Source organism: Lipotes vexillifer, unplaced genomic scaffold, assembly GCF_000442215.2.
Source record: "Lipotes vexillifer unplaced genomic scaffold, Lipotes_vexillifer_v1.1 scaffold241, whole genome shotgun sequence".
Taxonomy (NCBI): domain Eukaryota; kingdom Metazoa; phylum Chordata; class Mammalia; order Artiodactyla; family Lipotidae; genus Lipotes; species Lipotes vexillifer.
In genome coordinates, this window is record NW_006784922.1 from 1576590 (window position 1) to 1594989 (window position 18400).

Below are 18400 nucleotides of genomic sequence, written 5' to 3' on the forward strand. Positions count from 1 at the left end.
GGTCCCCTCTCTGAGATTTCATTGATCTTATTAAAGACACAGCAGCTTCCTTTGTTCCCTAAGCTGTGTCCAGTCTCTCACTTACTTGAGGTCTAGGCCAGCCCACATGTGAATTTTACTTTGTTCACAGAATTCTCTTTAGAGAATTCCAAAAACAGTGATAAGTAGGTACTAACTAGATCATAACCAGGTATAGGGACAATCTTGAGAAGAAAGATGCTGAAGTAAATTTTAAACCCATCAAGAAAATAGTTTTTATTAATTTAATACTTTTAAACTCACTGTTTGAATATGCAACACATTTAAAAAATTCACCTTCTTAGGAGGACATTAAAATTTAGATCTCTTCATTAGCATAAATCCATACTCATCTGCAATCATCTAGACTAGACAGTATTCCAGTTAGAAAGAGCCCCCGGGTTCTCATGTCCCAGCACGTCAACTTGAGATGAGGAAGCCTTCACCAGGAAAGGCTGCGGGACTCATCTAAGGTTATGCAGCCAGTAAAGAGCTGGGCAGAGACCCAAACTCACCCTTTAGTGCCATGGGCTCACCTAAACTGAGTGGTACTCTCTTACCATGTCCCAAATTAAAGAGATGAAAATATAGGCAGAGGGAACCTTGGAACCCCTCCTGCCTTAGGTCACTATGAATATCAGGCCATATGGGTTTTATAAGATACAGTTGTTAGCTAAATGACTTGTTCGAAACCTGCAATAACCTAGTTTTAATACCATGGCTCTGGGTCCTTCCAAAAAGTCATTCTGGGTCAAGATTTCTTGCAACGGCTGTTTCAGACAAGCACTGGTTAGTCAGGATTAGGTAATACTCTACTCACGCCGAGAGTCCCTAGAAGTGCTTTCAGTTGAGGGCATTGATGCTTAAGTATTAAAACACTTCACAAACAGCAAGGGAACTAGAAAATCTTCTTCTTTCCCCTTTTCTAATTCAGAAAGCTGTCCTCTGCCAAATTGCTCTATCGGACAGAAGCCGGCTTGGAGGCTCCATAGCCAAATCACACAGAGGCCACTGTGGCCCGTGGGAGCCCAGGGGACCATCTCAAGAGGTGATTATCGAGTTGTAATTTTTTGAAGTGTGGATGTGAGTTGTTCTTGGATTTTCAAATCCATTAATGAGAACTCAAGAGAACATTGGTTTTCATATGGGAAATGATATGATCAGTTTAGGGGGTTTTGTTTTTTCATTATCACGAAAGCCGGATTAGACTCATTTCACATACCATTCATTCCATGGTGCTCTTACCAAAATCTTATTAATCCCTGAGAACTGTTACCATAGAATTAACCCCAGCAGCAGCAGGAACAACAAAAGCAGTAGCTTTCTTTTCCTCTAACAGTCTGGCTAGTTCATGGTTTTTAGAAGAAAAAAAAGGATTACGTAATCAACACTTTTCAAGAAAATAGTAGTTTAACAAGGCTGCAGGCACACCATTTGGAACTCAACATCTTTCACCAAATCCTTCGTGGATTTATGTGGCAGAGAGAAAAGCAAAGACTACTGTCCTGATGAAAGTCTGCTACCTGCTAACCACGGTTCTTTTGCATCTTGCCCCCTCCCAGGGCGTGAAGGAGCACAAATGCGGGATCTGCGGGCGGGAGTTCACTCTGCTGGCCAACATGAAGAGACACGTGCTAATCCACACCAACATCCGCGCCTACCAGTGTCACCTGTGCTACAAGAGTTTCGTGCAGAAACAGACCCTCAAGGCGCACATGATCGTCCACTCAGATGTGAAGCCCTTCAAATGCAAGGTGGGCGGCTACCTGGGAGGAGCATGGAGAGGGAGGGCTCAGAGGGCTGTGCAGATGTGCAGGAAGAATCTCCAGGGGACCTTCTACTCAGTCTCATCAGAGGCACCTCTGCAGCTCAGAGTAGGTCTGCGGCCAAGCCCAGGCCTGTCTGCTGCTCTGTGCCTCTCTCCACCGCAGCTGTGCTCAGCTGAGCCCTAGGAGCTGCCCTGTGTGTCTCGCTGTGGAATCGGTGCACAGGGCGTGGAGACAGTCAGTGCAGGGAGCGCTGAGGGTGGAAGGCCCATTTGGGGAATGAGGTCGTTAAAGGATGAAGGCGGTGTGAGAGCTGGTGCTCTAGAAAGCAGCAGTCAGGTGTAGCCCTCTTCCCCTTACAAGCCAGTGAGTAGAACACAGAGAGGAGTCAGAGAAGCTTCCAGCCCTGTCCCCTTCCCTTCCCACTCCCTGCCGCTCCTGCCCTCCTCACACTTGGACTGAGCACTGTAATTTGAGGGCAGGTCTCCCGGAGGGGATGGAAGAGATTCCAAGGCTAGCCCCTCAGGTGACCTCAGAGATGCTTGCGTGGGCAGAGGAACAACTGTGTGCAAGGTCAGCTGAGGTGCTTCTCGTTTATTCCTGAATATGATGGAGCATCTTCGTTACAATCTCTGTGTCACATTAACTTGGTGGGGTTTTTATTTCATGCGCTAAGGGAAAGTGTGAGCTGGAGATTTGTAAAGCCCAAGGCGCTGACGGGTACGACACAGAAATGCTCAGGCTTCCCAGGCTGGCTCCCCTCCCCTCATTGTTTCTCTCCTCCACTTCTAAGATGAGAAGGAACCTTGCTCAGGATTGGGCAGTTTAATTCAAGGAAGGTACTGGCAGTGACACCTCAGTCACGAGGAGAGGGCTGAGGGGGAAGCAGAGGGAAATCGCCACGTTCAGATATCGTTAGAGCCTTTCTGTTTGAAATGGATTTGCCTTCTCTCTGTCCTGCGTGTCTGATGGGGTCCAGATGATATTCTTTGTCAATCCCTGTTTCTGGAGTAGGGTTCCCTGCTTCCAGGGGCTGTTCCTGCCTTAATCCCTCAGCAGCATGTCCCCCCACTTGAAGGAACCCCCTGTGAAGCTGACTTCTTTCCTGTGCTGGCCACTCCTGGACGGGGTGAGAGGGGTCAGGAGCCAGAGCTTCCCTAGACCTGTGTGGGCATTCTCCGGAGGTGGGGGAGGGAGGGGTCTCCCTCCAGCCCTTTTCCTGCCACCCACTTGTGTTTCCCCTCCTTTCCTTCAAGTTCCCAGTGGTTTGAAAGTCAATTTATGTCCATCTTGAGTGATCTGAGCTGAAGGGGGAGGAAGCTGCATGCAGGATGGTGTACATAATTCGCAGGGCCTGGTGGAAAATGAACACGGGGCCCCCTTGTTCAGATGCGATTCAGAATTTCAAGACGATAAAAGCAGAGCGTAACACCAAACCCGGGACACTTCTGAGTTCAGGGCCTCGTGTGACCACACAGGCCACACACCCGTCAAGCCAGGCCTGGCTGCAGGACCCTGTGGACTCCACAGACCAGCTCTTCTGTCTCCCTTTAGACACGGCTTTGGTTTCCCTTCCGCCTCGCTGAGTCCCTTGAACACTTCACTTTTAACAGAGCTGTTCCCGCCTGCCAGGGGTTTACTGACTCCTACAAGTAGAGGTGCTATCAGCGGCTTATCGCCCCTCTTCATTCCTTGTGTTGAGTTTACTCTTGGGCTTCGAGCATGAACTGTATTTTTATGAGCTGGTGGTGGGGCACATAAAGTCGTTAAAATACTCAGGAGCCATTGCATAGTTTGTAGTCCCCCCAAAATCCACGTCCATCCAGACCAGCCAGCTCCCTCCTCCACCTCACCAATTCAGGGCCAGCAGTAGTGGTTAAACCAGGCAGAAAACATCTCTGAAACAGAGGGATACGTCAGGGCAGAGCCAATGCAGGAAAAGGGCTTGCCAGCTGTGTGTGATTTGGGGGCACAGAGGCAGTTCTGTTTCTCTACCTCAAGGGCCTAAGAGGGGCCTGGAGGGTCTTGGACCAAGTGGTCCTTGAGGATTTAGAGTGTTCTCTCTGGTACCAGTGCATAGAGACAGGACATGATAGGCCCAATGATGCCAGGCCTCCCTTCACCCCAATGATAGCGCACCACACATGGTTCAAAGGGTGTCTGTTGGTCAACTATACAGTTCAGAAACTCAATCTGACATCTCCTTGAGGGTGGATAAAGGCTCCAGATATCTGGTCACACCATCAAACCCCATAAGAGAGGGGCTTGTAGCATGAAATGCCAGCTGTGATAGAATACAGTTTAACTCTGCAGTGGGAGTTGGGCCTGGCACAGGAATTGGACTGGTCATCTGCACAGGTCACTTCTTCCTGATGAGCAGGTTCTCTCAGGAGACCACGGAGTTCGGAGACTGCCTAGAAGGCAGTATGTATCATTTGAACAAAAAGAACTGGATGTTAAAGTGTATGTTTGTCAAACTTAGGTGGCCCTTCTCCATTCTTAGACACTCCTGAAATAAGAACAGGTGTCAGTCACCTCGATCAGGAGCCTCTGTCCCCTGGCGAGTGCCAGAACATACTGCCAGGTTCTTCCTCTCTTTGTCCCCATCTCCCTGCAAAGTGCCACCTGCTTGGTGTCCTCTTCATACCATCTCCCTTCTTCATTTCAAAGGAATTTCAGAGCGTGTCTGAATTTACAGATTGTGTAATGGGGCCCTGTGTATTTATAAACTAGCTCCAGATCCCACTGTGGGATAGGCCATCTCCAGATGGTGTCCTGTGGACTTTGCTTCTTACTCATGTTGTACTGTATTCTTGGAAATCTGGCCCTGGGTAGGGGTTGCTGGGGTCTGAGAGTTGGGAGAGGAACAGAGGGCCATTTGCTCATCACCATGCAATTCACAGCCCTCAGAGAGGAGTGGATGGCTGGCTACACGGTGATGCTGGAGAACGGGCCCAGACAACTAAACCTGAGCTCTATTGCGGTAACAGGGAAGGGTTATTCCATTTATGTGACTGACATGGCTGGATAAAAGAGGCAGACCTTGCTCCAGCCATATTCCAAGAGTTGACTCCATCTCCTTTACCCCAAAACTTGCCAAAAAAAAAAAAAAAAAAGGGAGAGTCTTTAAGTAACAGATTCTAATTTCCTGGGATTCTCACCACTAAAAATTCTTCCTAACATAAATCCCTCCCGCTGTGGCCACATGAACTGGTTCTCTCTGGCCCTGGCTCAGTGGAAACAGCTGTCCACAGCAAACAGAAATATTCGTTTACTGCGGGGTTAGGCATTAACAATAGGATGGAAAATTCGAGGAGGAAAGGTTTCTGGTTTTTTTTTTTTCTTATAAAAAAATTACTGCCCTTCTGGGTTCTTTTGCTATTGGCTCGACTTCTGGACTCCTTGCTTCTTGGAGCCAGCTGGAGTTTCTCCAGAGACCTGCGCCTGTAGACTTAAGCCATGTTTCAGAAATATGCTTCCCAGATTCTGCGTAAGCACGCAGGGGTTGATCTGGATGCTATCCTCGTAGCAGCCACACTCCATAATAGCAAAGAACCAGCTGCTGTCTTTGGGAAACCTGTCCAGGAAAAGCAGTCATCCAGAATTTCCGGGACAAATTCTCCTTTGAGATGGGTGAAGCCGGGAGCTGCCTATGTTATGAATCACCAGGTCATCTGCAGCCTGGCCCAAAGTGGAGGGCTGAAGGCTGAGGCAAGAACACAGAAAAGAATGAGGTCTCCCTGAAAAGGGTCCCCACCGCCTCCACCAAACTGGCTGCATCTCCCCGTCCAGCTCTTGGATGCTCCATCGGGGAGAAACCCAGTGGGGACTTGCAGGGGCCCAGTGCCTGGGATCAGGGTTCTCAGGCTGGCATCGAGGGGGTTAAGGCAGTGACCAGATAGCAGCCTTTTGGCAGCAAAGCCCTCCTCAGCAGAAGGAAGGATATAGCTGTATGAACTGCCTGCTTAACAATGCCCCGCATGTCCCCAGGGGCCCGCCTGCAAATAGATTTCATCTTGCTTTCTCTTGTACTTTTCAAAGCTTCCTGTTTTCTCACGGTCCTTTTGGACAGTTTACAGTCTCTCTCTCCCTCCCTCCCTCTCTCTCCCTTTGAGGAAAGGAACACCCTTCTTATTAAAAGAGAGAGAGAGAGAGAGAAGGATGTAAGGGAAGGGCAGTTTAGCGGAGGCCATTCTCCGAGGCTGCAGGCTGCAGCTCTTTGACCTTTCCTCTCAGAATAGGGAAACACAGGCTTCCTGGTGCATCGCAGTCTCAGTAGCGTGCCTCTTTTTGGCTTTGTGGGCCTCTGGCCCCAGCCCAGTGGTTGCCCACTGCCATCACTCTGCTTCTGTGCACAGCGACTTCTCTGTGACTCTGGCTGTCAGCGCTGTCTCTGAGACTCACAGGAAGTTGCCTGGACCCGGGAGGAAAGGGGCGTCAGGAGGCCAGAATTAGGAGCTTCTATGAAGATAAGGGGACAGGGCCTCTGCCAGCTGTTTAAAGGGCTGATGGAGCATCAGAGAGCCAGATAATAGGCTCCCCAAAGCCTGCAATCTAGGATGAATCTTCTCTTTCCATCAACATTCCCAGGGCTGCCTCAGCCACACCTGCTTACATTTCTCTTATGCCTCAAGTAACCTGGCAGGTATTTACTCAATACCTTAATACTGAGGTCCTTCCTTAATATTCCTTCCACATAATTTGGTTTAAAAAGACAGTACCCTTATCCACAAAGAACTTACTATTTCTAGAATGTAAAATGTACATGATAATGATAGTAATAAGAGCTAGTATTTATTGAGCTCTTACTATTTGCCAATCCCTTTACCTGAATCAAAAACCTTCATAGGAGGGGCTTCCCTGGTGGCCTAGTGGTTAAGAATCCATCTGCCAATGCAGGGGACACAGGATCGAGCCCTGGTCCAGGAAGATCCCACCTGCCGTGGAGCAACTAAGCCCATGCACCACAACTGCTGAGCCGGGACTGTAGAGCCCACGAGCCACAACTACTGAAGCCCGCGTACCTAGAGCCCATGCTCCACAACAAGAGAAGCCACTGCTGTGAGAAGCCCGTGCACCGCAATGAAGAGTAGCCCCGGCTCACTGAAACTAGAGAAAGCCCGTATGCAGCAATGAAGACCCAATGCAGCCAAAAATAAATAAAATAAATAAATTTATTTTTTTTAAAAAAAGCCTTCATGGGAAACTAAGATTATCATCGACATTTTACAGAAGAGAAAATGGAGCAAGTTCTGTATCGCTCTGGGGTTTCACCACTGCCTCTCTGTTCTGCCATCTCAAAGCCTAATGATCCATGCAACCCATTTTTAAAGGGCAGTTCAAAACATTTGTTCCAATTTTCTATTACATGTTGAGGTCCATCTCTATATATTTATTTATTTATTTATTTTGGGCTGCATTGGGTCCTTGTTGCTACGTGTGGGCTTTCTTTAGCTGTGGTGAGCAGGGGCTACTCTTCGTTGTGGTGTGCGGGCTTCTCATTGTGGTGGCTTCTCTTGTTGCGGAGCACAGGCTCTAGGCGCAGGGGCTTCAGTAGTTGTGGCGCACGGGCTCAGTAGTTGTGGCTTGCGGGCTCTAGAGTACAGGCTCAGTGGTTGTGGCACAAGGGCTTAGTTGCTCCGTGGCATGTGGGATCTTCCCGGACCAGGGGTCAATTCCGTGTCCCCTGCATTGGCAGGCATATTCTTAAGCACTGTGCCACCAGGGAAGTAAGCAACAGGCTTCCACCTCTCTCTTTAAAAGTACGTATAGGGCTTCCCTGGTGGCGCAGTGGTTGAGAGTCCGCCTGCCGATGCAGGGGACGCGGGTTCGTGCCCCTGGTCTGGGAAGATCCCACATGCCGCGGAGCGGCTGGGCCCGTGAGCCATGGCCACTGAGCCTGCGCGCCCGGAGCCTGTGCTCCGCAACGGGAGAGGCCACAACAGTGAGAGGCCCGCGTACCGCAAAAAAAAAAAAAAAAAGTAGGTATAAAAGTGGGTATTGGTGGCAAAACTGATATTTAATGTCAGAAGCACACTAATACTGCTCATTAGAGCAACTGAGAGTTCAAAAGGGCTGGACTGGTTGAGATGACCACCTGCAAGATGACATCTGACTCCTTATCACTCCAGCAGCTTCCTGTACCAGTACTGTGGCTTTAATCTCCACAGACCTTGGCAGCAGGTGATTCAGCAAGTCTTGACTTGGGCAAGCTCTTAACCTCATGTCTCATGATGAAAGGGGGCCTTACAGATGACTGCTGTGCCCAGGAGAAGAAACTAGAGTTCGGATGCTCCCTCCCAGCTTTCCTTCCTTCCCGTCTGCTCCTCTCCTCTACTACCAGGATTCTGCTTAGAGCTCGCACTCGAGCCCCACCTGAGGGTGCCGTCTCTAATTGCCCCAGCCCTCCTTCTGTGGTCCCTCTTCACTAATGGTGCCTGAGAGACCTCTCCGCATTTCACAGACACAAAATATATGCGTTCTTTTGTGTATAGCTTTTGTTGTTGTTGTTGTTTTCTGCGGTACGCGGGCCTCTCACTGTCGCGGCCTCTCCCGTTGCGGAGCGCAGGCTCCGGACGCGCAGGCTCAGCGGCCATGGCTCACGGGCCCAGCCGCTCCGCGGCATGTGGGATCTCCCCGGACCGGGTGCACGAACCTGCGTCCCCAGCCTCGGCAGGCGGACTCTCAACCACTGCGCCACCAGGGAAGCCCCATTTGTGTATAGTTGTGTGAGGACAATCCTCTGAGAAGGACGAAGAGGCCAGGTGTTCTGGATAAGGACCGAAGGGCTTGTGGAAGGGTCAGAGGCTGAGAGGAAGGAGCTAAGGGTACCAACTGCTGAGATGTGAGTGGTGTCCAAGTACTTCAGGTCCTGAGTTAACTGTCTCTGTCCTTCTGCCACTGAGGATTTTGGTTTGCAAACTAATATGTATAGCTTTAAAGGGGGCATGAGAGAGAGTTGGTGATGGCTGCCTTGTGGAATTTTTGCATAAGGAGGTGATATTTTTCCTGACTTGGTTGTTTCTTTCCTAACCATATACTTAGATATTCACTAAGTGTTACTATGTGTGTAGCCCTGTACTTGATACTGGGGTTGGCCTCAGAGAAGAGGAAGGTAGTTCTTATGTTTCTGAATACTACCTGGGACACCTTTTAGTGCCCTAAACATCTTTCAGAGTTGACACATTATTGCTTAGCCCTGGGAAAGCTCTCCACTGGCTCTCAGTAGCCTATCATAAACCATGGAGGGTAACTCCCATATATAAAAATTAAATTTTATCCACAGCAACAAAATTAGTCTTCTTTACCAATCACACATCAGATAATATAGCTGACCGGCCACGCTCCACAGTGGAGCTTCTTCCCTGAGGCTGTAGGCCATGACTTCAGGAGACAACATCATTCATTAAAATGATAAAACATCCTAATGTCCCCATATACCACTAAAATGTCCTAGGAAGTTCAGTACTGAATGAATTGATCCAGAAAAGCATTAGAGTAGAAAACGCACACTCAGCTATGATGATCATAAAAGGTTGCTTTTCGGAGGCTGAGGAAGAATCTGGAAAATACCCAGCAGTCGCCCTCTTTATGTGTGCACATGTGTGTTGGGTGGAGGTAGGGTGACGGGGGAAGGGAGCTGCGACGTCAGGCAGGTGAATTACAGGAACTGCTCTAACCCCAGAGTTACAGCAGTTGCAGCAGCAACAAGCGGTGGATCATTATCACAATAGTAATAGTTACTGTGCCTGTAGTTTAAGGTTGATTGAAGTGCCTGAAAATATTTAATGAGGAGACTTTATTCTTGTGTCAAAACAAAAACAAAAGGCACCCCACATATTCTTCAAGGTTAGGCTAAAATTTCTTCTCCTTTATAAAACCCATTCAGACCAATCCAGCTTCTAATACCTCAGCTACCACAGATGATAACTAAAAGTGGAATATCACCCTCCATGCAAGTCACTAAAGGAAAGAGGAACCCATTTCTTCCTTCAGTTCTCTCCGTCTGGCCTATAGGACCATGAGACCCATCCAGGCTTGGACCAGTGCAGTGGCCTAATTGACCTTCCAACCTCTATCTCCCCTCCACCTACATGTCTTGTGCTTAACTCCCCATGGCTTTTGCTGTTTGCAGATCTGCTGCTGCAACGTGCCTCACCCCTTCACTCACTCAACAGAGACTTACTAAGGAACTATCATGTGTCAAGCCTGGTGCTAGGCAGGGATTGTAACCCAAAGGCAGGCAGAGCCTTCAGAGATGCTGCAGTCTAACGAAGGACCGTTCAGCTCAGCAAGTCCAGCAGCAGCATTGCCCCGAATAATCAGAACTGTCCCATGAACCAAATGAGATATATCTTTTCTAGAATGACCCATGACTGACTGGATAAACTAAGCTAATAAAGAGAACTCTACCAGAACTCTCACACACGGGCAAAACTGAGCCACAGGCTGAAATATCTTTATAAATTGTCTCGGTTGAGAATAAAGAGAAAGCAAGTATCCATACTTTCCCCTAAATTAGACCCACTCTCTCGGCTTTTCCCCTCTTGGGTCACCTTTTCCAAATGAATGTGGTGAGGGGTGCTCTGAATACTGAGTGTGGGGTACCAGTATGCTGAGTTCATTCTCGCTAGTAAGGAAGTAAAAAGGGAAAAAGTACGTAAAACCCCCAAACAGGAATCATTTAAAAATACAGAACCAGCCGTTTATTATTCATGCATGGATTATCTGTGACAAATCTGTAATCCCAGGATGGCTTCCTCTTCCTGCCCTGCATTCTTTTAGGCTAATCTCCCAAGGTCACAGTTGTTAGGTGTACCCATTCTTCCAAGGCCAGCTCAGCTCTCACCTCCATAGCCACCTGAAGAAAACACTGTCTTCATTAATAAAAGTTCAACCCAGAACCTCCACAGTGGCCCTGAAAACATCTCTCGGTGAGAAAGGAGGAGGGTGTCAGCTTCGGAGGATGCTGTACCCGGCATCCTCTCTCTGGGCACCTCTTGCCTCATATCACTACCCTCACGACATGGGCCTCTGAGGGTGGGAAGGGAAAGGGAAGGAGAATGTTCCTCCCTTAATGCTCTGGTCCCAGCACAGGCACAGAATCCTTCTTTGCATTCCTCACAGCACAGTCAAGGAAGGGCTGGAGCTTCCAAACCCTGCTGTGCTGAAGCTTGGGGACAAGAAAAGCAAGGAAAGCACCCCAGAACAACTGCTTCTGTCTTACACCATCTGCATCTGCACACATTGCCTTTGAAAAGGCAGTTCTGTTCTTCCCAAAGGAGCTGGAGAACTGCGGTGGTCCATCATGTTTTTGCAATTTGATGGAGACAGAAATTTTAAAAAAGTGAATAAAATATGTTTGCTTTTTGTATACCTAGGATGATATTTTCAGTACTTCAGATCTCTACCCAGAGAAAAGACACACTCCTTCCTTTTAACTCTGAAATCCATCCCCAAAGTTAGCAAATTTAAAAATTAGAAAAGCATTGCCTGATATAGTCTAACAGAAGAGTTATACTGGGGGGACACAGTATGATGTGGTGATGGACGGTGTGGCCTCTGGTGTCCGAGGACCTGAGTTTATTATCCCAGCTCCATCTGTGAGCCTTGGCCAGTCTTTACTCTTAATCCCTCAGTTTGTCCGTCTGTAAAATAGGGATGAGAACAGCACCCATCTCATACGACTGATGTGGGTTAAATGAGATATTCCATGGCAGACTTGGGACAGTGCCTTCCATATTGTAAACACTCCATAAATATTAAACAAGTCATCGTATCCTTATCATTCAAGTGAAGCACACTTTGAGCAATTGCTTTCAGAGCAGCTTTTCTCCTTTCCAAAAGGTTGCCGTTCAGAAGAAGCTTTAATAGCTTTGCAATTTTTACCTTGAGTTTAAAAATCCCAATACAACAGGAGTAAAATCTCATGAATCCATCCCTACCTGTTCTACCTCTGAACCTGGGCTCGACCCAGCCCCTCCTTGACTTCCATGGGGACAGTTTCTTTGCAAGCAACTTAAAAATGCCAAGATCCAGACAAAGTAGCAACACATCCGTCCTCACAGAGGCCTGGGTGTGGCCACCTGGGCAGGGTCCCTGCCTTTGAGTAACCTGTGTTCTCTTCATCACTGTCTTCACAGCTGTGTGGGAAGGAATTCAACCGGATGCACAACCTAATGGGCCACATGCACCTGCACTCTGACAGCAAACCCTTCAAGTGCCTCTACTGCCCCAGCAAGTTCACCCTGAAGGGGAACCTGACACGCCACATGAAAGTGAAGCATGGGGTCATGGAGCGGGGCCTCCACTCTCAAGGTAATCACCCTTCCAGGCCAGTGAGGAACAAATGGGAGCTGAACTTGTCTTTAGGGAGCTTTACTTTGGGGGGTTATTCTTACCGTCATAAAAGGGAGCATAATTCTCAAGACCACAGCAGAGTAGCGGGAGCAGGTTGGCAGTGTTGCTGTAACACACGTAAAGCTGGTATCTGAGGGTGGTAAGTAAAAGTGAATTTTAGGGGGTAGATTAGAATATCATAATGATGCCACTCGGTACCACTATTAGTTCTTTGTTCCAGACCCTGCAGCAGGTGCTTGGTCTCTGTGAATCTTGATAGTAACTCCAGGCTGGAGGAACTTCTGTTACGAGGCTTTGAAATATTAACTTGCTCAGCTGAAAAGCAGCAGACGGAGAATTTGAACACAGACCTTTCTGACTCTAAAGCCTTATTGTATCCTCTTTATCGCACTGCTGTTAAGGGGCAGGTCTGCAAGTTCTGCTGTCAGCAGAAGTGTGTCTGTAGCAGGCTAGGTCTCGTCTATCTGTTCACAACCAGAAACTCGCAAGCACAGTTTTCCTGCTTGGTAGGGCTGATTGGCCCATAGGCAGAGTAGTGAGTCTCCCGAGCTGAGCCCTAACTGAACTGAAGAAAGTTTCTGCCTCCTTCATCTTCTCGGTCCCTTCCTTCCTTAGCAGTGAAGAGTTTATGTTCCACATGTACTGGGTTCAGTAGGTTGTCCTTCAATAAATGGGCAGTAAATGCTCTCTGTCCAATGCAGTGTGCTATATGCCATGGCAGATACGAGGGGAATGAGACCACCTTCATTCGCCCTCTGGGAGGTCTGTGTGTGGGGAGAGAAGACACACATATACGTAACTTACAATATCATGTTAACTGGCTGACATGTTCTGATTCACATATGATCCAAGCACAGGGTGATGCACTTAGATTTTATTGCTCGTCCCCAATATTCCACAAAGTAGACTGTGTTATTCTCATTTTATGGAAATGGAGACCAAGGCCAAGAGGTGTTACATAAACCGCTCAAGGTCAAACAGCAGGTCTGAAGGCAGAACTGAGATTCTAACTCAGGAATTTCTGGCTCCAGCCAGTGCTTACCGCACTGGGTAAAAACATGGGCGGGGTTGTTCATGTTTGCCGCTTCTCCCACCCGTTTACAAGAGAGGTGGTCAACTGGGCACCCAGATTCATGAATAGGATGCACGCGTGCACACCCAGCATGAAACAAAATGATGGTAGCTTTCAGGTTTCTCAAACACCCACTGAGTTTGTGGTGACTCCTGGTTGAGAGGAAACTGTGATCATCATAAAACAAGGCCTGGAGTTTGTACAAAAGCCCTGAAAAAATTCTGGTCAAAAAACAAAAGCACTTTATTTCCCTGAGAATGTTCTTTTTCTGAATCATTCTTTGCATCTCTGGTTGCCTGAGCTGCTTCCCAAGCTAGGCCTGGATTCTTCCAGAATAGGTGAAGTATGCTCAGTCACCAGGGCTAGAGACACAGAAGGTGATGAGGAGACAGTCCTGCATCTGAAAGCCTGACTTGCTCACCAGGACTTACCGCATATGGATACTCATATCCTAACAGGCAACTACAGACTGTCATTCTCCTGGAAAAATCAAGAGCATCACCATATATCAGAGAGTTGCTTTGAAAGTTTTTAACAGACTTTCAACAATTTTAATGTTTTCAGCTACAAAAGGTGTTAGCATTTCTTCACTCTAGGTTTTGAAATGGCTCAAAAATCAAGACCCAGATTAAAAAGATCCTCCCTGTGCCCCTGACAAGATTAAAGCTACAGACAGCTTCATCGCCTGACCACACCATAAAGCAGGCAGCATTGGACCTCGGCTTCCTTTGTGCATCCCCACCCCAGAAGCCTGCTTCCCCCTGTGCAGCAGGGTCTGGCCGCACCCCAGCCCCCTCCCTCCTATCCCTCTCTTCAGTCCTCCCCGCCTGGTCCTCAGGGCCTGGCTGCTGGCTTACCACGGGCAGACACCTCCAAGATCAAATCAGGTGGAGCCCTACCACATGCCTGTTGGCTGCTGAAAAGTCCATCCCTACAAGGGCCTTCAAACTGAAACTAAAAATGAGACCCTCTTACATCACTGTGCCCAACAGCAAGGACCCTTGTGCTGGGACACAAGGGCTTTTGAGCTCCTCAGAGGACCTTCCTGCACCCTCCCTACCTACTCTGTCTATGCTCAGGGGGCCCAGTTATGGGGTGGCCCCCTTGGTCCCAAATGGAATATCTGGGGCTTTTTTCAAGTTGAAAATATCTCTGTTATTGTTTTATTTTTTTTCTTATGGTAAAATGTGTGCTCACTGTTAAAAAGAAATATATTTGAAGTGAAAAGGAAAATGTAAACATCACCTCATAGTTAATCATTTTTGAGATTTTGGCATATGTCCTTCCAGATATTTTTTGATACACAAAATAGAATCTACACTATTAATATATATGCTAAATAATATATATGATAAATATATATTTCTTTTACTTAAAGTATATAGAGAATACCTTTTATGATCAGTAATAGGTCTCTACATCTTCCACACATAGAAGTACCGTCTACACACATAATACCTTCATTGTATGGAGGTACTATTATTCATTTAAACAAACCTCTATCGTTAAATTGATCATTGTTTTCACAGTCTCACTATTAAAAGCGTGGTGATGAGCATCCTTACGTATACATTTTGTGCATCTGCCAGACTATTTTCATAGTTTAAATTCTCAGTAGTGTAACTGCTAGGTCAAAGGTGTGCTTATTTTTAAAGCTTTTCTTGCATGTTGCCAAATTCCCCTGAAAGGAGTCATACCGATGTAGACTCCATCTGTGACAAGGCCCATCTCTCTACAGCCTTCCTGGGGATTTCTCTATTTTTCAAATGCAAAAGTAAGCTACACTAACCGGCCCTGGGTTCCGCCCAGCGACCTGAACGTTTCCCGGGGCCTGAACGTGCCTTTGCTCCGGCAGGTTTTGGAAGGGGGAGAGTTGCCGGGGCGCAGACGGCGGGGGGCCTGAGGAGCCTGCAGCAGGAGGAACCCTTCGACCTGTCCCAGAGGCGCCGGGCCAAGGGGCCGGCCTTCCAGCCGGACGCGGAGAGCGCCAGGGGCAGCTCCTGCCACGAGGAGGACGACGACGACAACTGCTGCGAGGCGGGGCGGGACAGCCCGGGCCTCGGCCCCCGCAGCCCGCCGCTCTGCGCGCCGCAGGACCTGTCCGCCAAGGCCGAGTCGGGCCCCAGGGCGGAGGCGCAGGCAGGGGAGGACACGCCGCAAGGGGACCTCCAGCCGAGGAGCCGGGCCAGCCCTGGGCCCGAGGGCGGCCGGGAGAGAGAGTTTGCCCGCAGAGACGAGTGTCCTGGCCTCCTCCGGGCCCTGCAGAGCGCTCGGCGGGGCCCCTCCTTTTCTGATTACTTGTACTTCAAGCACAGAGATGAGAGTTTAAAAGAATTACTGGAGAGGAAAATGGAAAACCAAGCAGTGCTTTTAGGGATCTAAGTGGACCGTTTAAAAATTACACTTGGAAAATGAGCACTAGGCTGTGCAAGTACAGCTTTCCGCATGAGCTCTCATTTGCTGGAGGCTGGAGAAGGGCACGAATCTTTACAAATGGCTCAGACTAAATGAGCAGGGACGTCCTCACTCATGTAAATGCGTCTCAGGTCATTCATTGGGCCCTTGATTTTTAACACACATGCAAGGTCTTCTTCAATTTTATTTCGTGGATCTCCAGTGTAATAAACTGTACATATTCTTCCAGACATCTAACGGTAAGCTGATGCTGAGGTGCTTTTAGAAATTATATTTTCCATTGACTAATACGGTAAATTTCTTTCTAGTTGCAAAACTATGGTGCTTGACATGTTACCTTATTAATGACTCTTTAGTTGAATGTATAAAAGGTATAATATTTTTCCAGATAGATGAAAATATGAGTAGTTGTATATAGTTTAAAATTTGCTAGATTAAATAATCAAAAAACGCCAGAAATGACACAGGAGGGTGAGTTACTGAAGAGGACCTTCTCAAGTAGTTGCTGCAGATATAAGATAACATTTCAAGAGAATAAGAATAATTTTGACTAAGGAAAAAACAGCAATACTTAGACCCCTGGCTGGGTCTGCCTCATTTGGCTTCTGCTACCTTCATCAGATGTGGCATTTGGGGCATATTTTCAGATAGCCCGACAGTGCTCAGCATCTGCAGGCTAACCCTGTGTCCTGAGCAGAGCTCCCTCCTGGAGACCTTGCTCGAGGCTTCATGCGCCATAAAGCAGCTGCAGGAAGAGTTGTCACCCCATGAGCAGTGGATTTCTCCTCAGTGCTGGAGCTGGGGCGGGGGGAGGAATTCTCCCTGAAATTTAAGCTCTGACTTATTTAGAGTATTAGAATAACCATAGGCTAATCACTAGTAAAGGATTTTCTGGGCTGTATTCTCAGTGCTACCTGAACATTAGAATCATCTCAGGGAGCCTTTTAAAAAATACCAGTGCTGGGGCCTGACCCCCTGAGGTCCTGATTTAATTGGTCTAGAGTGTGGAGCTCCAGCACTGGTTATTTTCCAAGTTGCCCCAGATGACTCTTATGTGCAGCCAGGGTTGAGAAAGATTGACTAGGCTAAAATAGTGGCTCTCAAGACCCCCTCCCAGGGACTCCATAAATATTTCAGCTTCTGGCTTTAGACTCATTAAGATAGAAAGCAGGAGACCTTGAAATCATACTGCTGACTTAGGCCTTCTTAACTGTTCTGTAAGAGCCTCACGAGAGGAAGCACACACACACACACACACACACACACACACACACGCTGTATAAACACACACTTTTTGTACTAGAAATGACGCCTGTGTTGCTTATGGTCACTTAATGTTTAAAAATACATAGCCAGCCTATAGTGACTAATTATTTCTTCCTAGATGTGTGAATCGTGAGTCCAGTGAGTGGTAGTGGCTGTGAAGCGTGGGTCGAGCCCCGCAGGTAGGCTTCCCTTAGGCACCGGCGTTTGACAAATAAAGCAGTGCTGACAGGATGTCACATATGTGTGACTGACCATAAGCAGTGACCCTCTGGTACTGTGTCTGTGTTTGTGTAAAAACTGCCCCTTGGTAGTTTCAACCCACACTTGCGGAGCTATAGGTGCTGTTTATCAGTTGCTTCTCCTCTCAAAGTTACCAGCACATTTCTTTAGGCGACCTGGCCCACCTCTGCCTGTGGGATGCTGGCTTTTTCTCTTGGCCAAGGTGCTTCCCCGTCAGCCTCATCTAGTTCTTGTCGGTCACACGTGCGCTGTGTCAATCCCTGAGGCGTTCGTTCCTCCCGCTGCCTGGCTTAAGCCTCCTTCGCCCAGCCTCACCACCACTACGACGTGCCGAAGCTGCTTGTGTTGGCTACGGCCACCGATGCCCCAAGGTCAGAGCACCTGCCAAGGGGATGGTGAAGGGAAGAGTGTGGTTTTCTGCGGTTACCAGCACAACCCTGGGCCAAGAATCCATCCAGATCTTCATAGGGGCAATTTGCCTTGCGTCCATTATTATTAATACAGCTCATCAGTGTCTCTGATGACATCACTCAGAGGCTGGCAGAGTGTTCTGTGAGGCCTCCTCCTAGGGTCCTGTCACATATTCATTCTTTCAGCAGCCAGGTGTTGAGGACCTGCTACAAAGGCTGCAGATTTCCAGTTTGTTCTGGGTGTGCGGAGCTGGAATAGGAACTAGAAAGTCTAGCATAGCAAGCTGTAGACTTTTCCACCCAAAACGAATCATGTGGGAGTGTTTGAGAAACAAGTTAATGTTGAGATGGAAAGAGTCTAGAATGCTGGTTTCCACATTGTGTGCTGAGAAGCAAGAGGTCCCTCTTAGGCCCTTCTAGAGCTGCCAGGGGAGGAAAAATTCTCAACCCATATCCCCACTTCACTCAGAGCGGCTCAAATTCCATCTGTTTTCTGTGTTAGCCTTCCAAGTAAAATTTCATTTGGAGGAAGAGAAAAGGGTCTAGGAAAAGTCATAAAAAATTGTTATGGAATGTATTCTAAAGCCTGTTTTTCATTCTTGACTCTGGATATGAGAGACTTAATTAGATATAACCCACTGGTTCATATGCACTGACCTTCTGAGAACCAAGGCTAAAACCTTGGTTTTGTATGTGACCAACATCCTGGTTGGCCTGGGACAACCCGGGCCTATACCTGTTGTCCCCAGGTAGTTACTAAGAGTGTCACCTTAACTCTCAAAAGTGTTCCAGTTTGGGTGGTAAATTATATGGGCACCCTATGCCCATATAGTGCAGAGCTAAGGGAAGAGTTG

The 18400-nt window shown here is 47.9% G+C and overlaps 1 protein-coding gene across 1 annotated transcript in view; it reads left to right on the plus strand.

The window, feature by feature from the left end:
• The window catches only part of ZNF366 (zinc finger protein 366), an 18538-nt gene extending 2941 nt beyond the window's left edge, over window positions 1-15597 (plus strand). The window contains exons 2-4 of the mRNA XM_007457055.1: window positions 1581-1772; window positions 11927-12101; window positions 15071-15597. Of these exons, the coding sequence (XP_007457117.1) occupies window positions 1581-1772; window positions 11927-12101; window positions 15071-15597 (894 nt within the window). The remainder of the gene's footprint in view (window positions 1-1580; window positions 1773-11926; window positions 12102-15070) is intronic.
• The last annotated feature ends 2803 nt before the right edge of the window (window positions 15598-18400 follow it).